General features: G+C 57.4%; 1 protein-coding gene across 3 annotated transcripts; it reads right to left on the reverse strand.

Annotated features, from left to right (window-relative positions):
* Window positions 1-2,645: 2,645 nt before the first annotated feature.
* FTCD (formimidoyltransferase cyclodeaminase) lies at window positions 2,646-18,233 on the reverse strand. Of its 3 annotated transcripts, none has more exons than XM_036017521.1 (14): window positions 18,062-18,233; window positions 17,062-17,245; window positions 15,557-15,685; window positions 14,585-14,673; window positions 14,265-14,444; window positions 13,003-13,140; window positions 12,746-12,877; window positions 7,264-7,325; window positions 6,738-6,867; window positions 6,467-6,628; window positions 5,748-5,791; window positions 5,390-5,528; window positions 4,082-4,199; window positions 2,646-2,940 (listed from the first exon to the last, which is right to left on the reverse strand). In XM_036017521.1, the coding sequence occupies exons 1-13, from the start codon at window positions 18,113-18,115 to the stop codon at window positions 4,098-4,100; spliced, it is 1,545 nt and encodes a 514-aa protein (XP_035873414.1). In that variant the 5' UTR covers window positions 18,116-18,233; the 3' UTR covers window positions 2,646-2,940; window positions 4,082-4,097. The 3 variants fall into 3 exon arrangements, with proteins under 3 accessions (XP_035873414.1, XP_028360754.1, XP_035873415.1); XM_028504953.2 differs by having other exon boundaries at window positions 4,082-4,177; window positions 18,062-18,227; XM_036017522.1 differs by lacking the exon at window positions 4,082-4,199 and having other exon boundaries at window positions 18,062-18,232.
* Window positions 18,234-20,617: the final 2,384 nt, after the last annotated feature.

Here is a 20,617-nt window from a genome sequence, read left to right on the forward strand (position 1 = left end):
TGGCAGACCAGGTGGTCTCACATTCATGTGCAGATAAACCAGGAGGAACAACTGGGGAGCGAGACAGACTGCACAACCCAGGGCCCCAGCAGGGATATAAAGCCTCAAAACACCTGTGGGGGGGGGGTGAGGTGGTAGTGGGAGAAACTCCCAGCCTCACAGGAGAGTTCGTTGGAGAAACCCACAGGGTCCTAGGATGTGCATAAACCCACCCACCCTGGAATCAGCACCAGAAGGGCCCAATTTGCTTGTGGGTAGCAGGGGAAGTGACTGAAAAGCAGGCAACAGCAGAGCAAGCCACATTGCTCCCTCTTGAACCCTTCCCCACATACAGCATCACAACTCAGTCACATGAGTTGCCCCACCCTGGTGAACACCTAAGGCTCCGCCCCTCACTATGTAACAGGCACATCAAGACAAAAAAAAAAAAAAAGGCCCAAATGAAAGAATAGATCAAAGCTCCAGAAAAAAAACACAACTAAGCAACAAAAAGATAGCCAACCTATCAGGCGCACAGTTCAAAACACTGGTGATCAGGATGTTCACAGAATTGGTTGAATATGGTCACAAATAGAGGAAGAAGTCAAGGCTATGCAAAGTGAAATAAAGGAAAATGCACAGGGAACAAACAGTGATGGGAAGAAAACTGGGCCTCAAATCAATGGAGTGGACCAGAAGGAAGAAAGAAACATTCAACCAGAAAAGAATGAAGAAACAAGAATCCAAAAAAAGTGAGGAGAGGCTTAGGAACCTCCAAGACAACTTTAAACGTTCCAACATCCGAATCATAGGAGTGCCAGAAGGAGAAGAGGAAGAGCAACAAGTGGAAAAGTTACTTGAACAAATAATGAAGGAGAACTTCCCTAATCTGGCAAAGGAAATAGACTTCCAGGAAGTCCAGGAAGCTCAGAGAGTCCCAAAGAAGTTGGACCCAAGGAAGCACACACCAAGGCACATCATAATTATATTACTCAAGATTAAAGATAAGGAAAGAATCTTAAAAGCATCAAGAAAAAAGGAGACAGTTACCTACAAAGGAGTTTTCATAATGCTGTCAGCTGATTTCTCAAAAGAAACTTTACAGGCAAGAAGGGGCTGGAAAGAAGTATTCCAAGTCATGAAAGGCAAGGACCTACATCCAAGATTGCTCTATCCAGCAAAGCTTTCATTTAGAATGGAAGGGCAGATAAAGTGCTTCCCAGATAAGGTCAAGTTAAAGGAGTTCATCATCACCAAGCCCTTATTATATGAAATGTTAAAGGAACTTATCTAAGAAAAAGAAAACAATCAAAAATATGAACAGTAAAATGGCAACAAACTCACAGTTATTGACAACCACACCAAAAACAAAAACAAAATAAGCAAACAACTAAAACAGAAACAGAATCCCAGAAATGGGGATCACATGGAAGGTTATCAGCGGGGGAGTGGGATGGGAAGAGAGGGGGAAAGGTACAGAGAATAAGTATCATGAATGGTAGGTAGAAAATAGACAGGGGGAGGTCAAGAGTACAGAAAATGTAGAAGCCAAAGAACTTACATGTATGACCCATGGACATGAACTAAAGGGGGAGGGAATGTGGGTGGGAGAGGGTGTATAGGGCGGAGGGTAATAAAGGGGGGAAATGGGACAACTTTAATAGCATAATCAATAAAATATATGTTAAAAAAAAAGAAAACATATCGTTAATGACATGAAAAGATGGTCAACCTCAGATCTAGGAAGAGACAGTGAGCCCTGGCCGATGTGGCTTAGTTGGCTGGAACATTGTCACATAAACCAAAAGTTCACAGGTTTGATTCCCAGTCAGGGCACATGCCAAGGTTTCGGGTTAGTCTCCGTTCAGAGTGTGTTCAGGAGGCAACCAATCAATATTTCTGTCTCACATCAATGCTTCTCTCCCTCTCTGTCCCTTCTCCTCTCTCCAAAATCAATAAGCATGTCCCCAGTTTTGGATTTAAAAAAAAAGAAGAAAGGAAAGATGGGGAGACTACACTCACGCCCATCTGCCACTTCTCAGGGCCAAACCCCAAGTCTGGCAGCAGGCTGCGCTGGGGAGCATGGCAGTCCCCTCCTGCCATGCACTGAGCAGCTGGAGGCCCGTGGAAGGACAGGCAACACTCCTGCACCCACCAGGGCAGCTCCGTGTTAGACTGCGGGGGCTTAGTCCCCACTCACGCTGAGGGCTGTGGGTCAGTAGGGCCACCCGTGCCCAGGGGGTTCATTCTGGGCTCAGACTGTCACCTCCCAGGAACTCTAACACACCAGCAGCTCCTCATTCTCACCTGCCCTGCGTGTCCCTGGGACTCAGCCACCCTGTTCTGCAGACACCTGTCTGCCACCCTGCATCGGAAGTGATGCGACTGGAGGGAACCTGTCACTCCATGGGGGCTGTGCCCATGCTCAACCCCAAGACCACTGTGCCGGGTCACCGGGTACCCTGCACCAGGGCTCAGGTGCCTGGAGTGACCAGTGGCTGGGTTCAGGCCTGTCACACCTCACACGTGGGGCCCTGGAGCCAGCATGTCCCCTCACTTGGCCCCCGTTTCCTCTCATGTCCCCAGCTCACCCTCGTCACCAGTCCTCACCCCTGCCCACTGGGCTCAGCCCTCTCCCCCACATCCCAAACACTCTACACAGGCAGTGGTGTGTTGTCACTTTACTAGAGGCCACAGGTGATGGTGGGCGACACCCCCAACCTCAGACAGGCCCCGCCCACCCCCCATGCCCACCATCTGGGCCTCACAAGGACCGTCTCCAAAGGCTGCCCTGTCTTGTCAGGTGAGCCGGATCCTCTTGGGAAGAGAGAGAGGGCACTGGGGTTGCGGAGTCCAGTGAGACCCTCCCGGCCGTCACTCCCGCCGCTCCTCCAGGCGGTCCAGCACCTGCTTGGCCTGGGTCTTGGCGTCCTGCAGGAGCCTGGAGACGCGCTGGTGGATCTGACAGACAAGGGGCCTGGTCAGCACCCTGCAACCGTGCCCATCCCCACCAGCCCAGGCTTCCCCTGCCACCTCCTCGAGCCACCTCTGGCCCAAGCTCCCTGAATTGTCCACTCAGACGACGGGCCATCCTGGGCTTCCTCACAGGCCTCTCACTGGAGATGGGAGGGGCCCTTTATCTGTCCTGAGCTTTGGGGACAGGCAGGCTCCAGGCTCCTCCCCCACCCCTGGTCTTCCCACTTTAGCTGTGACTGCTGAGGGTAGGGCTCTGTCCCCAAGGCCAGAGGGGGAGTGCTCAGGTGGTCAGTCCTTTAACTCAGTGCCCACACCATGGACAGTGACTTCCCTGAGGACAGCCAACCGTCATCAGCCTGGCTGGACCAGGCAGATGGGGACAGAGCCTGGCCCTGAAAAGGCCACTGTGGTCCCCTTCCCGCTTCCTAACAATTCTCACAAAATCACAGAGAGAAACCACACAGCTCGGTGGCAGCTGGGGCTGGGGCAGCGGAACAGGGCGCTAAGGGGTGTGGAGTCTTCTTTTTTGGAAGTGACAAGAATGTTCCAGAACTGGAGAGAAGTGGTGAATTCACAACATTCTAAGTATGCCAAAGCCCTGAATTATACATGTTAAAATGGTAAATTGTATGTTCTGTAAATTTGACCTCAATCACAATAACAATGAAAGTACAGTGAATGCCAAAGCTGAGAGAATTTCATCGACGGGCAACTGTTCTTTGAGGCCCTGGGATGCTGGTGCCAGTGTCTGGCCTGGCCAGTCCAGAGGACCCCGGGCGCAGGCAGCCCCACGAGTCAGGTAGGCACCATGGGCAGTCTCAGGGTAGCCAGGCCGCAGCCCCATCAAGGGCACAGGGGCCCCGATGCCGGCAGCTTCCCAGTCCCCAGTCAATCAGGACTGGCTCAAGTCCAGCCGTAGCCCCGCAGTGAGGGAAAGGGAGCTGCCACCTGCCTCCCCAGAAACCCTGAGAGAGGACCACAGCCAGGCCTCCTCCCCCTGCAGAAAGATGGACAGACGCCTCCCTTGAAGGCCTGTTGTCAGGGGCTCGGCCCACGGCTGCAAACCACAGCCCCAGGGGCTCCTGCAGGCCTCTCCGTGGGGCCAGCCCTGAGCACCGCAGCTCACCTGGTTCTTGAACTTGTCATCGCTGATGTCCTTCAGGTTGATGAGCACGTTGAAATATGCACCAAACATGCCTGTCTCCAGGGCCTTGGCCGCCACCTGCAAGGCCACAGGGACAGGGCTGGGGGACCGTGAGGCTTGCCCTGTCCACTCTCAGCAAGGAGCCTAGGCCTGGGCTGGGCAGCGGCGTCTGGCATCCTGGAGAGTGCCTGCCCCCTGGAGCCCTCACACCTCATCAGCAGTGATGGCACACCAATCACTGAGAGTCCCCAGAGGCAGCCGGGCAGCCCGTCTGAGGCTGCCTGCCTGCGCCCCGCAGCAGGGAGTGGGCTCCAGTCTTGTCCACCCAGAGGACCGAGCTAATGATCATGGCCAACTCTCCGCCTTCAAGCTTAGAAACGGAGGCCCCTCTCATCTGAGCAAGGCCCGGCCTCCTAGCACATCAGCTTCAGGGCAGCCCGGGCCCCCTCCTGGGTCAAAACCCTGGGTGTGGAGGTGGTGGGGGATGGAGTGAGCACGATGGCCTGTCACTCGGTAGGAGCATGGCCCTCCCAGGGGGTCCCTGGACCCTGTGCCATCCAGCATGCAGAGGCTCACGCTCAGCTGACCCAGGCCCACATCTCACTGGCCCCAGAGCTCCCTGACCTAATGCAGCAAACACTGCATGGTGCCCAGGCCTGGGTGGAGCTGGCCACAGGTAGTGTCCTCACCAATGAGCTCCAGCATGTTAGACATTTACAGAACCCCATGGGGCAAGGAAATCTCAGACTGAGGCCCACGGGGAACCTGGACCGGGGGGTGGGGGGGGTGGGGGGTGGCACAGCCTTTGTGCCCAGGCGGCTTCCGTACTTGACAAATCACATGCAGCTGCCTTGCCAGGGAAGGAGGGGACACTTCTCTGCGGGCGACCAGACACAGAACACAGGGGTCTCGCTTATAAAGACCTTGCACACTGCAGGGTCTTAGTGCGGGCTGCAGAAATCCCAGGCCCGAGCCCTCCGCACGTGGGCTGCGGGCGGTGTGATGTGTGCACGTCCGAGAGCAGTCTTCGTGATTTCTAGAACCAGGAGGCCAGGAGGAGGCAGCAGGGGAGGCACGGAGAGGGTCGGGGTGGACTCTGGAGACACGTTTGAGTTACTTGTCTATCCTGAAACCTCAGGCAAGATCCTGAATTCTCCATCTTCAGACGAGATCAATACACCAAGACTACCCGGGACATGCTCACACCCAGGCCTCACTCGGTAAACACCCACGAACGTCCGTGATGGCCCAGGGACCCGCCACCGTGGGAGGCCAGGCTCCACCACGTACCTGCAGGTCTGACCGGCAGGCCAAGTTCACACACAGGGCCAGCTCCTGCAGCGCCGGCCAGAGCGAGGCCACCGTCTCCGCCAGCTCCAGGGGCACGGCCACCGCCTGCCTCAGCCCCTGCTGCAGGGCAGCTGCCCGTCTGAAACCCAGGGAGTGCCAAAGGTCGTGGCCGGGTCCTTCAGGAGCCCCACCCCAGATCCCACCCCCACAGCTGTGAGCGGACCGAACCAGGGTGGGGACAACAGGAAAGTCACTCTTTAACCACAAACACGTGCCCCGAGGGCAGCTTAACTGGAAGTGAAGTCCGTTCGAGGAGCCCGGAGGTCCTCCCACACCCCACTGGCTGGGCGACACCCACCTTTCCCTCTCCTCCGGTGTGCTCCTCGGCAGCTTCATCGCTTCCTGCAGGAACAGAGCACAGAAACGCCTGCGGTGAGGGGCAGCTGGGTCCGGGCCACACGGGGCCCGGGCAGGGTGGGGGCGCCCTCGTGGCAGCGCCCACACCACCAACTGGGCTGGCGTTTCCACACGGCATAGACTTCACGGGAAGAGCGCTTCTGTCGGGTTCGTGGTTTAAGGCCCTTGGTGTTGGGCCCCCCGCAGAGGCAGGCGACCTGGCTCCGGGACCCCAGAGAGGGCGCTAAGGGGCTAAGGGACTGGAGAGGAAGGGCTGGCAGCTGGGCAGGGCTGCCAGCCCCAAAGGGGTCTTGTGAGGTCCCTGCATCCTGCCCCTCCCACAGCCCCCAGGCTGCAGCCACTGCTCAGAAGTGACCCAGGCAACAGTGCAGCCCCCAAAGTCTAGGCATAAAGGTTCAGCCTATGCCTCCCCCTTTCCCCAAAGGCGCCTCTGCCTGGGAGGGGCCACGCCAGGCCTGTCACTCTCCACACAACGTGCTTGAGGCCCTCTGACCGCTGCATGGACAGGCCGCCTTGTCTGTGGCCCCCTGTGCTGTGAGCACGGCCCTGTCCGGGCCCTGCCCTCCTTCAGCGTGCCTGGATGCGTCCAAGGGCACACAGCTCTCTCTCCTCCGATCACCGCTGACCACTGACCACATCCTGGCCCCTCTGGGCACTCACCAAGTAGGCTCCAAAGGCCTGGGCGTCAGCATCCACCAGCGCCGTCAGCTTGGCCGAGGCTGCATGGAAGGGTGGGATCAGGCGCCGCATGGACGCGTCCAAGGGCTCGAACTGGCGCCTCCCGTAGGTCATCAAGCCGGCCATGCAGGCCAGCGAGGCACCCTGTGGAGGGGCAAGTTGAGGGACTGAGAGCCCTGCTGCCACCCGGTCCTTGTCTACCACCCCCACCACCCCGCCCCCACTCCCGTCCCTTCCTCCTGCTTGAGCTCACCATGGCCGCACTGGCCGCCGCCACTGAGCCGCCCCCCGGGGTTGCGGAGCGGGCGCCCACCTCTCGGACAAAGGCCTGCAGGGACTTGTCCACCAAGCGCTGCTCAGGCCTGCTCTCGGGGACCAGGTATCTGCGGGACCCAGGAGGGACAGGGATGGGGTCCCGGGCCGTGTGCGGACAGGGACAGGGCCTGGGTGGTAACTACAGACTGTCAAGGGAGGTCTGGCTTAGACCCTGGTCCTTAACTCCACCTCGCCCCCTCGCCCCCTCCTCGCCAACATGAGAAAGGGGACATGGTCCCGGTTTGCAGAGCAACCAGGGCCTGGGGTGTGGGGGTGGGGGAGCTGTGGTCACCCTGAAAGCCCCCTGAGGGCTGAGCAGGACCTTGTTGGGGCCTCATTGCACCCCCAACCAGCCCCCAACCCTGAGGCTGGCACAGGCAACCAGGTGTTCGCTGAGGAATAAGCAACCAAGCAGAAGGCCAGCAGGGTGGGGGCAAAGGGGGGGCCTGGGGGAGCCAGCTCACTCGATGATCCGTTCTTTAGGATTGAAGGGGGACAAGGAGTCCAGGCCCAGCCTGTTCACCACCTAGAAAAGAAGGGGCTGGTGACTGACAGGTCCCCTCAGCCCATCCCCCACGCGTAAGGAAGGCCACCAAAGGCTCAGTCCACCCCAGCTCATGGCAGCATTCCCACCCTGGTCACTGGCTGCTGTGGGGGGAGTGAGTCTGGGAGGGGGGGGAGCCAGCCACACCCTCGCCCACTAGGGGCCCTGTCGACCCCTGCTGGCCCCCCGTCCACGCTGGGCCCACCCAGGAGAGCACCTAGCCCAGAGCAGGTACCTCGGCCCTGCCAGACCCTCTGACGCATTCGCCCGTGGGTGTTACTCCAGAAGGAAACTGAGGCCCAGAGAGAGGAGCCGGCCCTTCGATCCCTCGGCACCTGGCCCTCATTCTGAGCCACGCAGGCCTCCCCACCTGCCCCACAGGGGGCACCGTGTGCAGGACATCGTGCGGACAGGGGCCGGCAGCACTGCCCTTTGGACGGGGCTTCATTTCCTCAGGATCCCGCAGCCAACCAGCCTCCAAGGCCCAGCAGCTGCTTGCTGGGCCTGAACATAAGACTTGTTACACAGGGAACAGTGAGTTTTACCTAAACTCAAAATAAAGGTGGACCAACCCCCATTTAAGATGAGAATTCCTTCCGCTAAAAAAAACATTCAAAACACTTCGTGGTGCTGTACACCAGTGACAAAGGCCCAGCTCTTTCTGAGCCAGACAGGCTGACATTTCCACACAAACAAAATAGTAGGTGGCAGGTGCTGCTCAGAGGAACAAGCCAGCAGGGTCCCGGGGCGGTCGTGAGGTGTCTCCAGAAACACAGGGACAGGTAGAGAGGCCCTTGGGGAGTGAGTGTGCTTGTGGAATCATCGTTAGGCAAAGCCCCGCTGACACGAAAAACACCAGAGAGATGAACCCAATGTGTAAAATGGGTGTGAACACCCAGCTAAGTGGCAGAGAGTAAAGGAAATCGCTCAAGGCCAGTAGGGACCAGAAAGGTGAGCCAGAAAGGCCTGCTCGCCCCAAGGCTGGGTCCTTCCTGGGGACACATGAGCACCTCCAGTGTCCCCCCCTCACTGGGGAGGGCTTGAGCCTTCAGCGAGTGGGTGTCGGACAGCAGAGCCCCGAAAGGTGACATCTCCAAGCGTAGACAGGAATAGCAGTCCTCTGAAGGACGCAACTGGGGCCCACCCCTGTCTCCGCCTTCCTCTCGGGGAAGCAGAAAACCGTCCCTCCTGGAAACAGTGACCCTGAGTCACCCTGCTGAAGGCGTGGGCCCTGCTCTCACTGAGCTCACAAGCCAGCCGTGAGCATCCAAAGCAGCAAGCGGGAGACTCTGTCTACAGTGACCCATTATCTAAGAAAAAGAAACTCAAAACTCTGAACAATATAATGACAACAGACTCACAACTACCAGCACCTGAATCTGAAACGCAAAAACAAACTAAGCAAACAACTAGAATAGAAAGAGAATCACAGAAATGGAGATCACACCGAGGGGTATCGGCAGGGAGGGGGCGGGGGGCGGAGAATGGGGGTGAAGGTGCAGGGAATAAGAAGCACAATTGGTAGGTGCAAAATAGACAGGGGGAGGTTAGGAATAGTATGGGAAACGGAGAAGCCAAAGAACTTACATGTACGACCCATGGACATGAAGTAAGGTGGGGATTTCTGGGGGGAATGGAGGTATGGGGCGGAGGGGGGCAAAGAAAAAATGGAGCAACTGTAATAGCATAATCAGTAAAATGTACTTAATAAAAAGCAAACGTTATGAGAAAAAGAAAATAAATGAAGAGGCCCGCGTGGCAGCGTTCCCAAGCATCTAACCAGCAAACACCGACATCATACCCAGGAGCCCGAGAACTGCCACTGAGAAGGTTCCAGAGAGCCCACACTCACCCCCCAAAGTCACAAACCACCACAAGAGGGTCAGCAGAGACCATGGGCAAAATCAGACGTTTCAGCTAAAGAGCACAAAGCGGCACCTCGGAAAATGGAGGAGAGCACCCAACACGTCGATACGGAGCACCCGAATGTGGCCGAGGAGGAAGCTTTTTCTGGGATGACGTCAGAAAGCCCCTGCCGGCCCCTATGCCTGGGGCTGGAGTTTGGGGAGTCACGAGGTGTGTGCAGAGCCTCGAACTCCCTCCCCACAGAGCGCTTACCAATCACAAGTGGAAGAACGGAGAGACGGCAGCGGCAAACTCTGGGTCTCCACGCCACCTCAGCCAAGGACCCAAGTCATCCCTGAGACACGGACGGGCACGTGGTCTCCCGACCCGCCACCCTGAGGGCCCGGCCCTGCCCTGCTGCTCCTGCAGATGACAGCGCGTGACTGCATGCACTCGTGGGAAATGCCGGCCCGTACCTCTGAGGAGCGCTTTACAAACCAACTAGCTCATCCTTCAAGGTCTGCCAAGGTCAAGGAAGAGCAGCCAGGAGGCCTGGGGAACTGTTTCCGATTAAAGGGGACAAAAGACATGACAACTAACTGCCCCGTGTCCTCTGGGTCCTGGAGAGGAGGATAAATATCTATAAGGGAAGTTATTGAGACACCGGTGCAATTGATTATAGCCTATAGATGAGATGCTAGAATTTGTATTGATGTGGAATTTCCTGATTTTGGTAGTTATGCTGTTGTGTCAGGGAATGTTCTGTTCTTAAGAAAAACACCCTGAATAAGTCAGGGGTAAAGGGGACAGTGTCTTCAACCTGCTCTGAAATGGTCCGGAAAAGAATGATATGATTACGTGTGAACACAGTAATAACGCAAATGGAGCAAATTGCAAACAGCTGGTGAACCTGGACGGTGGAAAAGTGTCCCTGGTACTAGTCCTGCATCTTCTCTGTGAGTAGAGAACCACATCAAAATAAAAAGTTATGCGAACTTTTTGCCCTGGCTGGCGTAGCTCAGTGGATTGAGCGCGGGCTGGGAACCAAAGTGTCCTAGGTTCGATTCCCAGCCAGGGTACATTCCTGGGTTGTAGGCCATAACCCCCAGCAGCCGCACATTGATGTCTGTCTGTCTGTCTGTCTGTCTCTCTCTCTCTCCCCCCTTCCCCCTCCCTCCCTTCCCTCCATAAAAAATAAATAAAATCTTAAAAAAAAAAGAAGTTATGCGAACTTTTGTAAAAGCTGCAAAGAGAATTAAGAAAAAAATGAAAGAGAAAATAAACTGGCCGTAAACTGTACCAGTGACTTGAAGTGAGGTTTGAGAAAAACACACTAATCCAGGGGGAAATAAATGGAAAGAAAGCAGAGAAAAGATAGAATATTTAGAAGACAGAAATTGCTTCTACAATATAATCAGTGTCCCTGAAGTAAAAGAACCGAATAACTGGGTCAAAAATATAATAAAAGAAAATGTGCCTGAAAGCAAGTAAGAATGAAATCCATAAATCTCAAGGAACACTGTTCCCAAGTAAGATAAAACAACCCACAGCAACACAGATGAGGCAGCGTTACTGAATTCCCGGGGGAAGTGGGGAATCCGCCAGGCATCAAGGAGAAAGCGTAGGTCACCTTGAGCAGGGAGATGACTTCCCAAAGTCACATTTAATTCCAAAAGACAGTAATTCCAAGTACGATCACATCGTTCTCGGGGAAGAACCAGTGACTTAGAGTTTCAGCTGTCCAGCTGTCTCGCAAGAGTAAAGTCACGGAAAGAAAGACATTCCCAAACATGCCGCAAACCACAGAATGAAGCCACTGTGAGCCTTTCATTACAGATCAGCTTAATTGTGAAATCCAGCCAACAGACAAGCAAGGAGGCGGGCGGGAAATGAGAGCCACACGTTGACCTTACTTACAGAACTAAGATTAATTATCTGCAGATATGTAGTATAGTTAACATATGCAGCTATGGGCACAGTAGGTCAGTGCCATGTATGCGACCATGTAACAATAACACCACAATGCAAATCTGGAGCAAAGATGGCGCGCTCGCAGGGCATTCATCTTCTCATCTTTCTTCGCTGGGTCAACATTGTCTGGTATTCATAAAGTGCTAAGAGAGGACGTACGTTCTTAAACTTAAAACTTTAACCGCTTGGAACTAATAAATGAATTTAGACAAGTAGCCGGATACCAAGTGAACACACACGTGCGTCAGCTGCATTTCTATACACGGACAATGAGCCATCTGAAAAAGAACTTACAAAAACAACTTCATTTGCAATAGCATCCAAAAGAATTATTAAACACCTGGGGACCCATGAACCAAGGAGGTGAAAGACTTGCACGGTGAAAACTGCAAAACGCTGATGGAAGAATTTGAAGACGTGCAAAAAATGCAAATGCGTGCCATGCTCAGGGATGGAGGACGTCGAGCTGTGAGGACGGCGATGCCGCCCAGCGCCCCACGGCTGCAGGGACCTCGCTGGACTCCCGCCACATGTTTTGCAGAAACACCAAAACCCATCCTGGGTGGTGGTGACGGGCTGCATGGCATTACAAGTGCATTTAACACTATTGAACTATACACTTAAAAAGGGGTAAGATGACAGATTTTATGTTCTGCCTATTTTACCACAATAAAAACAATGGAAAAAAATTACCCACCAAAAGAACCTCCCTGAAAAATACTATAACTCAAAAAAAAAAAAAATCAGGAAATAAAGAAAGAAAAAAAGGTGGGACGAAATATTGTGTGTTTGTTTTCCCATTTTCATGGAAGGCAGTCAATGTACCGATAAAAATCAATAAAGTTGAGAATTCGTATATAATTTTAAAATGGAAAGAACTCAATAAAAAGAGGCAAGTGCATTAAGTTACAACAGTAATCACCAGAATACCTAAAAAATAGACTAACGTCCATATACGGTCACCAGAAGGACACACTGACACACCCCCACATGCTCTGACATACCTGAAAATAGGACATAGGTAAGTCCAGGAGCACCTGCTACATTGGCAAATACGCGGAAATAACTTAAAGTACCGAACAAAAACTGTCGGAGAGATCCTATCATTGCTCAATGTCAGAAACGCACTCAAAATGGGAGGAATGCCAGACCCGGGGAGCTCAAGGCAAAGCTGTCACGTGGGACGCGTGGAACCACAAAAATCCGTGGATCCAGGGGCCGGAGACTCACTCCCACCCCTGGAAGTGGGAGGGGGCTGGGGGTGCGGTGGCTCCAGAACAGACACCAGGGGAAAGGAAGGGGGGGGCTGAAAGACAGTCCTCCCACCAGAATTTCTACAAGACAGAACACAGTTTAGGTCACAAAGCGAACCTCATTGGTGCCCCCCAAAACGCAGACAGCATGGTCTCATCTTCTAAGCGCAGATAATGAAACAAAAGAGTGAGTCCGGGCCCCAGGGACAGGGCTGCGGGCCCTGGTGTCCTGTTCCCGGGGCCTGGAGCTCACTCACCGCTGGCCCCCACCCCTCAGTCCTCAGCCTGCTCCCCACCCCTCGGGCCAATCCCTCCCTCGGGGGCACAGCCCACCAGCCGGATCCGGTGCTCCTCCTCCAGGATGAAGAGGTTCTCCTTCTCGCAGTAGAAGGCAGCGGTGTCCAGGAGGGCCTTCAGGGGCACCAGGCCCACGAGCTGCGAGCCCACCACTGGGAGGCTCAGCTCCTGCGGAGGTGGGCCAGCGTCAGCCCCAGGGGACCGGGCGTGAGAACCCTCAGCAGGGTGGTGGGGACACCGCCCTGCTCACCTGGCAGGATCTCCCAGCCAGGAGGGGCACCCATCCTGCTCACCTGGGCTTCTCTGCAGGTCTCCTCGTAGACCGTGTGCAGCCCTGTGACCTCAAAGTCCAGGAGGTTCGTGGACACCTGAGCCAGGTTCTTTTCATCAAGGTACCAGCCAATGCCCTGAACCTTTTTCAGACGTCCTGGCTGCAGAGGAGAAAAGCCTTTCTCAGCCCATGCCCTGTGCAACACCTCCTGGTCACCGGTGCTGAGAGCTACTTGCCCCTGCGTTCCCCCACTGGCCAGGGGACCCCTTGCTCCCTAGAGGGGCCGGGACAAGGCAGGCAAGGATGTTGGCAGGTGTATTGGCCCCTCATGGCCTGCAGGTGGCGCTCCCGGTGGCGGCCAAGCACACATGGCCCACCCCTCGTTCTCCCACTCTCTCATAGGAGCAGGCAAGAAGAGGACTGCCCGCCACAGGGAAACTGAGGCCCCAGAGGGACAGGCTCTAGGGGGCCTACGCCACGGGCCCCAGGCTCAGATGAGTCCCTGCTCCTCGGTCAGCACTGCGTGTGGGGTGAAGTTGGGGCCGACCTGAGGCCATGCCTATGCAGCTCCGAAATCCCGTTTGGTCCCTTCCTTCCACTGAACCCCTTACTCCAGAGGGGCTCTGAGCCCCTCATCCTTGGGGTGACTCAGCCCATCTGAGGAGGGACCTCTGACCTCGACTTCAGAGCAGAAGAAGGATTTGGGTTCTCCCTGCTTCTGTGTTGTACTCACACGATGGCGTCCACAACCAGGGCTGGGGGGGGGGCCCTCTGGAGCCGGAGGGGGGGGCTAACAGGCCAGCAGGGGGTTGCCCTCCGCCTCCTTAACCAGGTGTCCCCGTGTCTACCTGTCCAACTCAGACTTTCTACAGCACTGATGCGAAACCCAGGCGACAGCCGCCTGCCGTGGCAGACCAGGTGGGTCGGGATCCCTGGGAGTATCTGGGGTCCCTGGGAATGTCCGGGGGAGCCTGAGAGCACCGAGGGGAACTGGGTCTCAGAGAGCAGCTGTCCTCCTTGCAGGGCAGAAATGCTGCGGTATTTCCACAGCAGGTACAGCCCTGCCTGCTTCCACGGAAAATGCCCTTTGAAGCAAATGCTCCCCCACTGCAAACACGGAACCCTACCCTGCCTCTTCCCACACGGCATGGACTCTGAGGCTGGGCTGGCCAGCAGGTCCAGCCCATGGTGCCACACAGCCTCTGACCCTCTCCCTGCGCCCCTGGTGGCCCATGGGACAAGCCCGGTGCACGGCCATGGCAGGTGAGCCTGGCCGCCTCTCACCTGGTCCTCCCCCCGGCCCTGCTCCCGAAGGTTGAGGGCGATGCGGTGGGCCTGCTCCTTGGTGCTGAGCAGGTTGATGTTGAAGGCGAGGAGGAACTTCCGTGCCCCTGTGGCAGTGGCCCCCCAGCTGGGGACAAAGGTGCTGGGGCCAAAGTCGGGCGCCCACTCGGCCTGCTTGAGCTGTGGAAAGACTCACCCTGGGGTGTTGCACTCCATGGAAGGGACGCCCCGCTGGGGTCAGGGGAGGGGGAAGGAAGAGGGTACATCGTATCCCTGCAGGGTTCACCCCAAACCCGCCCGCCCTCAGGAGAACACGACACCTTTTCAGGCAGGGCCTCGTACTCCCCCGCCCGGATGGCCGGCAGGGTCCGGCGACTGGCCACCTGTGCTGCCTCACCGTAGAGGTACACTGCAAGGGGGGCCCGCTGGTCAGGCGCTGGCAGGTGGGAACCCCAAGCCCCCATTCCCGGAGGAGAACCGAGGCAGGCCGAGCTCGCCAGCCTCAGCTCCTGCCTCTCCAGGAGTGCCCTTTCTCTGTGGGTGGTCACTGGCGGACACTCAGCATGGGCTAGGACGGCTCCTCTGCCCACCAGGGGCAGGGCAGGCCCCACCCTTCTGCTCCCCCTACACAGGTGTCCCTGCAAAAGCCATCGGCTGGCCAGAAAAATTAAGGCATGCTACTGCAAGGGCGCCCATAGTTCTTTCTAAAATATATTTTCATTGTACAGTAAATAGGGCCACAAGTTGAGGAAACTCCCCGCAGACTCCCAACGCCCGCACGAGCACAGTGACAGGTGTGTGCTACCCCCCAAATCTGCACGGGGCAGGGGGTATGCCCCTGAGCTCACGTGCCCCGTCCACCACACACGTTGTTTCCAATTTGCCCCTCTTTGTTCCCAGTCATGTTCTCGGTTAGTCCCCCAAAGCGAGATGGTACCATTAGGAGGCACGGACTGATAGGGGCTGCCACTCATCTTGCTAAATTACATCACAAACTGGCTGCTCTGCTCCACACCCCCACACCCCGACCACCTCAGTGCAGGGGACCCCAGGGCCTCCCAGAGGCTGGGGCACCCAACGCTTGTATCTCCTTATGGAAGAAGCAGAAATATTCTTCCCTGTCCGTTCGCTAGTGGCACGGGTTTTTGTTGTGTTTTGTTTTGTTCCAATAATCTGCATTTTTAAGGAGTCCCAAGCAGAGAAGGGTGAGAGATGCTGATGGAAACTGAAAGAGAAGAGGGGCTGGTTGAGGGGACCCTGGGATCGGGGGCCCCTCCTCAGGGGCCACTCACCTGGCACGTTCAGCTCCCTTGCCAGCCGCCGGCCGAAGGCCTGGGCGCAGAGCACACACTCAGCCATGCCGACGCCCCTCACCGGGATGAAGGGGCACACATCCAGGGCGCCCATCCGAGGGTGCTCTCCTGCGGAGGGATGGAGGCTGAGCGCCAGGAGGCCCCGCTGTGGGCCTGGGCAGGGGCGCCCCCTCAGGCCCCCATCTGCCCCACCGTCCACACTCCCAGCTGTTCATACCCACCGCAGGGACCCCGGGAGAAGCGGGATCCCGGGAGAAGCGGGACCCCAGTGTTTTGGCACCTGTGTTGTGTCAGAAATAACATAAATGGAGCCACTTCAAAATGCAACCCGAGCTGACCCCCAGGACCTGCCTTGCACATTGGGAAGGTTAAAACAGGGCAAAATAACTTGTGCCCTAGGCCCAAAGCAACCCTGCGCCCCGGAGAACTGTTTGCAAGGGTAACAGAAAGCAGATACTAGGACTGCGGGACTGAGACATTCTTTAGAGTCATGCCACTGTGTGATCTGCGCAACAGAACTGACTTCCTTTTACTGGTGAAACAGTTCCCTCCCCTTCTCACAGATGCCCTCTGTCTGTGTCTCCTAATCAGAACACCGTCTGGGCTTCTGCCGGAGCCAGTGCCTCCTGAGTTGCTAGTCTTTTTTTTTTTTAATCCTCACTCAAGGATATGTTTATTGGTTTGAGAGAGAGGAGAGAGAAAGAAACACTGATTCGAGAAAGATCAGTCAGTCACCTCCCAGACCAGTCCCACCGGGGATCAAACCCGCAACCCTTTGGTGGGGGCGGGGCAGCATTTCAACCAGGGCCCAAGTAAACTATTCTTCGATCTCAGATAAATGGTGTTGTTTCTCACTTTGCCCTTTTACTTGCAGGTTAACAATGAGTCCCTCCCTCTCCTTACAACCACAGAGAAAACACAGAAGGGCTGCCAGTGCTCTCCCGGGGTCCTGGCCAAGCTGGAAGGCTTCCTGGCCCAGCACTGGCCGTCCAGCCCTCCCCGCCCCCCGACAGCCAGGAGTCCATGCCGAGCCCCTGCAGCTGGCCAGGAGCGCCCCTTCGAGATGGTGAACCCCTCCCCGCTCCCTGGCACTCCTCTCCATCCCCCAGGCAGCCCCTCACTCTTGGAGATGTGCCCCCATCTCCTCTCCAGTTGCGGTCACTTGCAAATTCCCTGCCTGTGGGCCTGGCTTCCCCCCATGAGCGGCCAGAGACCTTGGACCCTGCTTGCCGCCCCGATGTGTTTGGCTTTGCAGGCTGTTGGCAGGTTGGTTTCCAGCAGGGCCAGCTTCCCCTGGCCCTCCACCCCCTGCCTCAGGGGCCGCTCACAGCACCCGAGCCTCACTGCCCCGAGTCGCCAGGCACCTCCACCTGGCCAAGCGGGCTCCATGGGCTGCATCTGAGACCCCTCAGGGGCTGCGGGGGTCCTCCCAGGACAGGCCCCCAGACTCCAGGCCGTGCCCTGTGGGTGAGATGGCCCCTCACCTTTGTGCTTGCTCATGTCGATGAGCCGGAAGGCAGCCCGGGCGGCGTTGAGGGCCCCCTCCACCACATCCTCGGGAGACCCCACGAAGGTGTAGACCGTGCGGTTGGTCGAGGGGCCGGCGTCCACGTCCAACAGCACGCAGCCCGGGGTCTGAGCCACAGCTTGGGAGATGGCGTCGATCACCTGGGGGCGAGAGCCCGGCCCACGCCTCGGTTTCCCCACTTGGAAGAAGGGATGGGAGCTTCAGAGGTGGCTGTCTCTCTCCTGTCCCGCGCCCACCCAAAGGTGTCCCTAGCAAGCTGGCACTGAGCACTGGGGAATTCCCAAAAGAGCAGGAGCCGGGGGAGACCCACAGCCGGCTATGGTTGCCAAGGAGGGGGCAATGAGCAGCACCCTCCAGGAGAAACTGAGGCAGAAAGCAGAACAGGCAGAGGAGCTGCCTGGGCGCCAAGAAGGGGACCGATAGGCCCAGGTCACAGAGGTCGGGGCTCCAGGCCCTCCAAGAGGCCCCCAGTGGAACAGCTGCGTCGGGGGCGGGGGCGGGTATGAAAGGCCCAGAACCTTCTGAGGTGACAGAAATGCCCAGGGGTCAGGAGCCCTAGGGGCTCAGTATGCAAACTGCTCCGGGGCCCGCAGTAGCCGGCCTACAATCTCCGAGCCTCAGCTCCCTCGTAGGTGCCGTAAGGATAACGACCGTGCTCCACCCGATAAGCTGTGGGAAGGGGGAGACGGAGGAACCATGGTGAGGACCCTCAAACAGCCTTGTGGGTGTGGGGTGGAGGCCCCATTTTCACATGAGGCCCAGTGATGTGTCCAAACCTGGGGTCAGGCCCCCTGCCTGACTGCCCAGGCCGGTCAGTTCGGTTTCCCACACTCACGGGCGTGCATGTCACTGTGGTGATAGGGGGTGGGCCCCTCTGAGAGAAGATAGCCCCAACACCACACCTATGCCCCTCGCGCTGCCCCCAGGCTGCCCCCCGCCCCACACCGGCCCCTCACCTCCTGGTTGTTCCCCTCCGAGAAGTTGGGGACGCATTCCACCAGGCGAGACATGGCCTTGAGCCTCGGTCAGGGCGCTGCTCTCGTGAGGCAGGAGGGCAGGACGCACGGGGCTCTCCGCGTCCTGCAGGGCCTGCACACTCCCCGCCGGGCTGCTCATTAACCACCAGCCACGGCGAGGGGACAGGGGCAGGCTGGCCCCTGGGCAAACACCCAGCGGTCGGGGCGGGGCAGCACCAGGATCCACAGTGAGGCTGCCGACTCTGAGGAGGAGGAGGGATCGCTCTGTCCAGCGTGGGAACCCCTGAAAGAAGCACCTGTGACCAGGACCCTCAGCGGGGGGGAAAAGTCCCCACCAGACAGGGACCTCAGGTCAGCTGAGACTCCACTCTTTACCAGGCTGTAGCCAGAGCTGGCCCTCTGTGTGCCCTCCCTCAGGACCCCCCAGGTGGCCCACTGGGCCTCCGTTTCTTCATGCAAGCACCCGAGTCTCAGAGCGTCAGGCCGTCCGAGGGACAAGAAGGGAACTGTGGGGCTGCAGGCCTGGCCTGGCTCTGGGCAGAGACCAGCGCAGCCCGGCCCGGCAGGGGAGTGGAAGGGGAGAGTGGGAGGGCAGCGAGTGTGTGCAGGGGCGTGGGTGCCCTGGCGGGGCAGGCCGGCCAGGCAGCGCCGGCTCTCCCCAGCTGCGGCCGCTGCTCCCCAAGGCCGGGGGCTCCCTAAAAGGGGCAACGCACCCCCATCAGCAGCACAAGGCCCTGTGCTTGGAGGGCTCTGCTCAGGTCAATGCTGTCTTAACATTCTTGATGATCTTTGTTTTTTTTAAGGTTTTATTTATTTATTTTTAGAGAAAGGAGAAGGGAGGGAGAGAGAAAGGGAGAGACACATCAATGTGTGGTTGCCTCTTGCACAGCCCCTACTGAGGCCTGGCCCACAACCCAGGCATGTGCCCCAACGGAGCATGGAACCAGTGACCCTTTGGTTGGCAGGCCTGTGCTCAACCTACTGAGCTATACCGGCCAGGCAAGATTTTTGATGATCTTTAATAGAGGTTGGCATTTCATTCTGCAAAGACCCACCAGTCTGGTGGCCGCCCCACAGTCCCCTCCCAAGAGCAGGCTGCACCCCATCTGTCCTTCTCCCAGGCACAGATGCCCCACACAGCCTTTAGGGCGGTCAGTACCTGGGGCTGCTTCACCCTCAGCAGTCTCCGTGGGGCTAGGGCGAGGAGGTACCCAGATCTTCAGATCCCCAGCTCTTCAACTCAGGGGACTCAGCGGAGGAGGGGCCCCACCACTCAGAGCAGACAGGCGAACCCGGAGACCCTCAGAGGCTGGGGACTGGCCAGGCCCTCTCCAGCCACGGCTCTGCTGGCTGACTGTGGGTGACTGAGAGTGACGACTGTACCATCTTCAGGCCCCCAGAGGGACAGTGGAAGCCTCAGCAACACCCGGCAAACGCCAAAGGCCCAGCAAGGGCGGCTCTCCAAACTCACCCTGACGCCGGGCCTCTCCTGGAGACAGCCTGCAGCCCAGGGGTGCCCGGAAGTGCCCGCCAGCACCTCTTCCAGCGGAGGCCCCTGGTGCTGCATCGTGTACCCACAGAAACCCCCCAAGAGGCGGGAGCCCCTCAGCCAGAGGCCGGTGTCCGGCAGCTGGGAGGGAAGGATATTGGTCTGTTATGGAATGAACTGTGACCCTCAAATTCACACACTAAAGCCCTAACCCCTGAGGGGACTATTCTGAGGGAGAGGTCATTTCAGAGGTAATTAGGTTAAAATGAAGCTACGAGGGTGGGCCCTAATCAAACAAGACCGGTGTCCCTGTAAGAAGAGGAAATGCCCCAAACAGGTGGCTCCGTTGGTTAGAGTGTCATCTCCTACATCTCCAAAAGGTTGCGGGTTCAATCCCCAGCCAGGGCATACACCTAGGTTGGGGGTTCAACTGGGGCACATACAGGAGGCAACTGATCTCTCTCTCTCTCTCAAATCAATGAACGTGTCCTCAGAAGAGGCAAAACAAGAAGAGGAGGAGAGTAGAACACAGACACACAGAGGGACAGCCATGTGGAGGCACAGGAGGCAACCGTGTCTACAGGCCAAGGCCAGAGGCCCCAGGAGGAACAAGCCCAGCGACACTTGGACCTCGGCTGCGTGGCCTCCGGGACTGGGAGACAAGGAGTGTCTGTCATTTCAGCCACTTGGTCTGTGGTGTTTGTTGTGACCCAAACTGACCAAGACAGGGGCTCAAGGGGTCCTGGGCATCCAGGACCACCAGGCTGTGAGCACCGAGGGACAGGCTACCCCGCACTTGGGCTGGTCCTCAACCCCCAACATCCTCGTCCCGGCCCCCACAACAAAGAAGTGACCGGAGACGCTGCACTTGAAGCCAAGCCCCAGAAAGGAGGTGACGCCAGGCCCCGGGCCTGATCTCAGGGCCCAGGAGGTCCCCCCACTGCCGTGGCCAACAGGAGAGACGTCCCGGAGGGCTCCGGCAGGAGCTGCGGTGCATTTCCCGTGGAAACAGTCCCGTGTTGGGGCTTGGCCACAGCGGGGACACA

Source organism: Phyllostomus discolor, chromosome 2, assembly GCF_004126475.2.
Source record: "Phyllostomus discolor isolate MPI-MPIP mPhyDis1 chromosome 2, mPhyDis1.pri.v3, whole genome shotgun sequence".
Lineage (NCBI taxonomy): Eukaryota > Metazoa > Chordata > Mammalia > Chiroptera > Phyllostomidae > Phyllostomus > Phyllostomus discolor.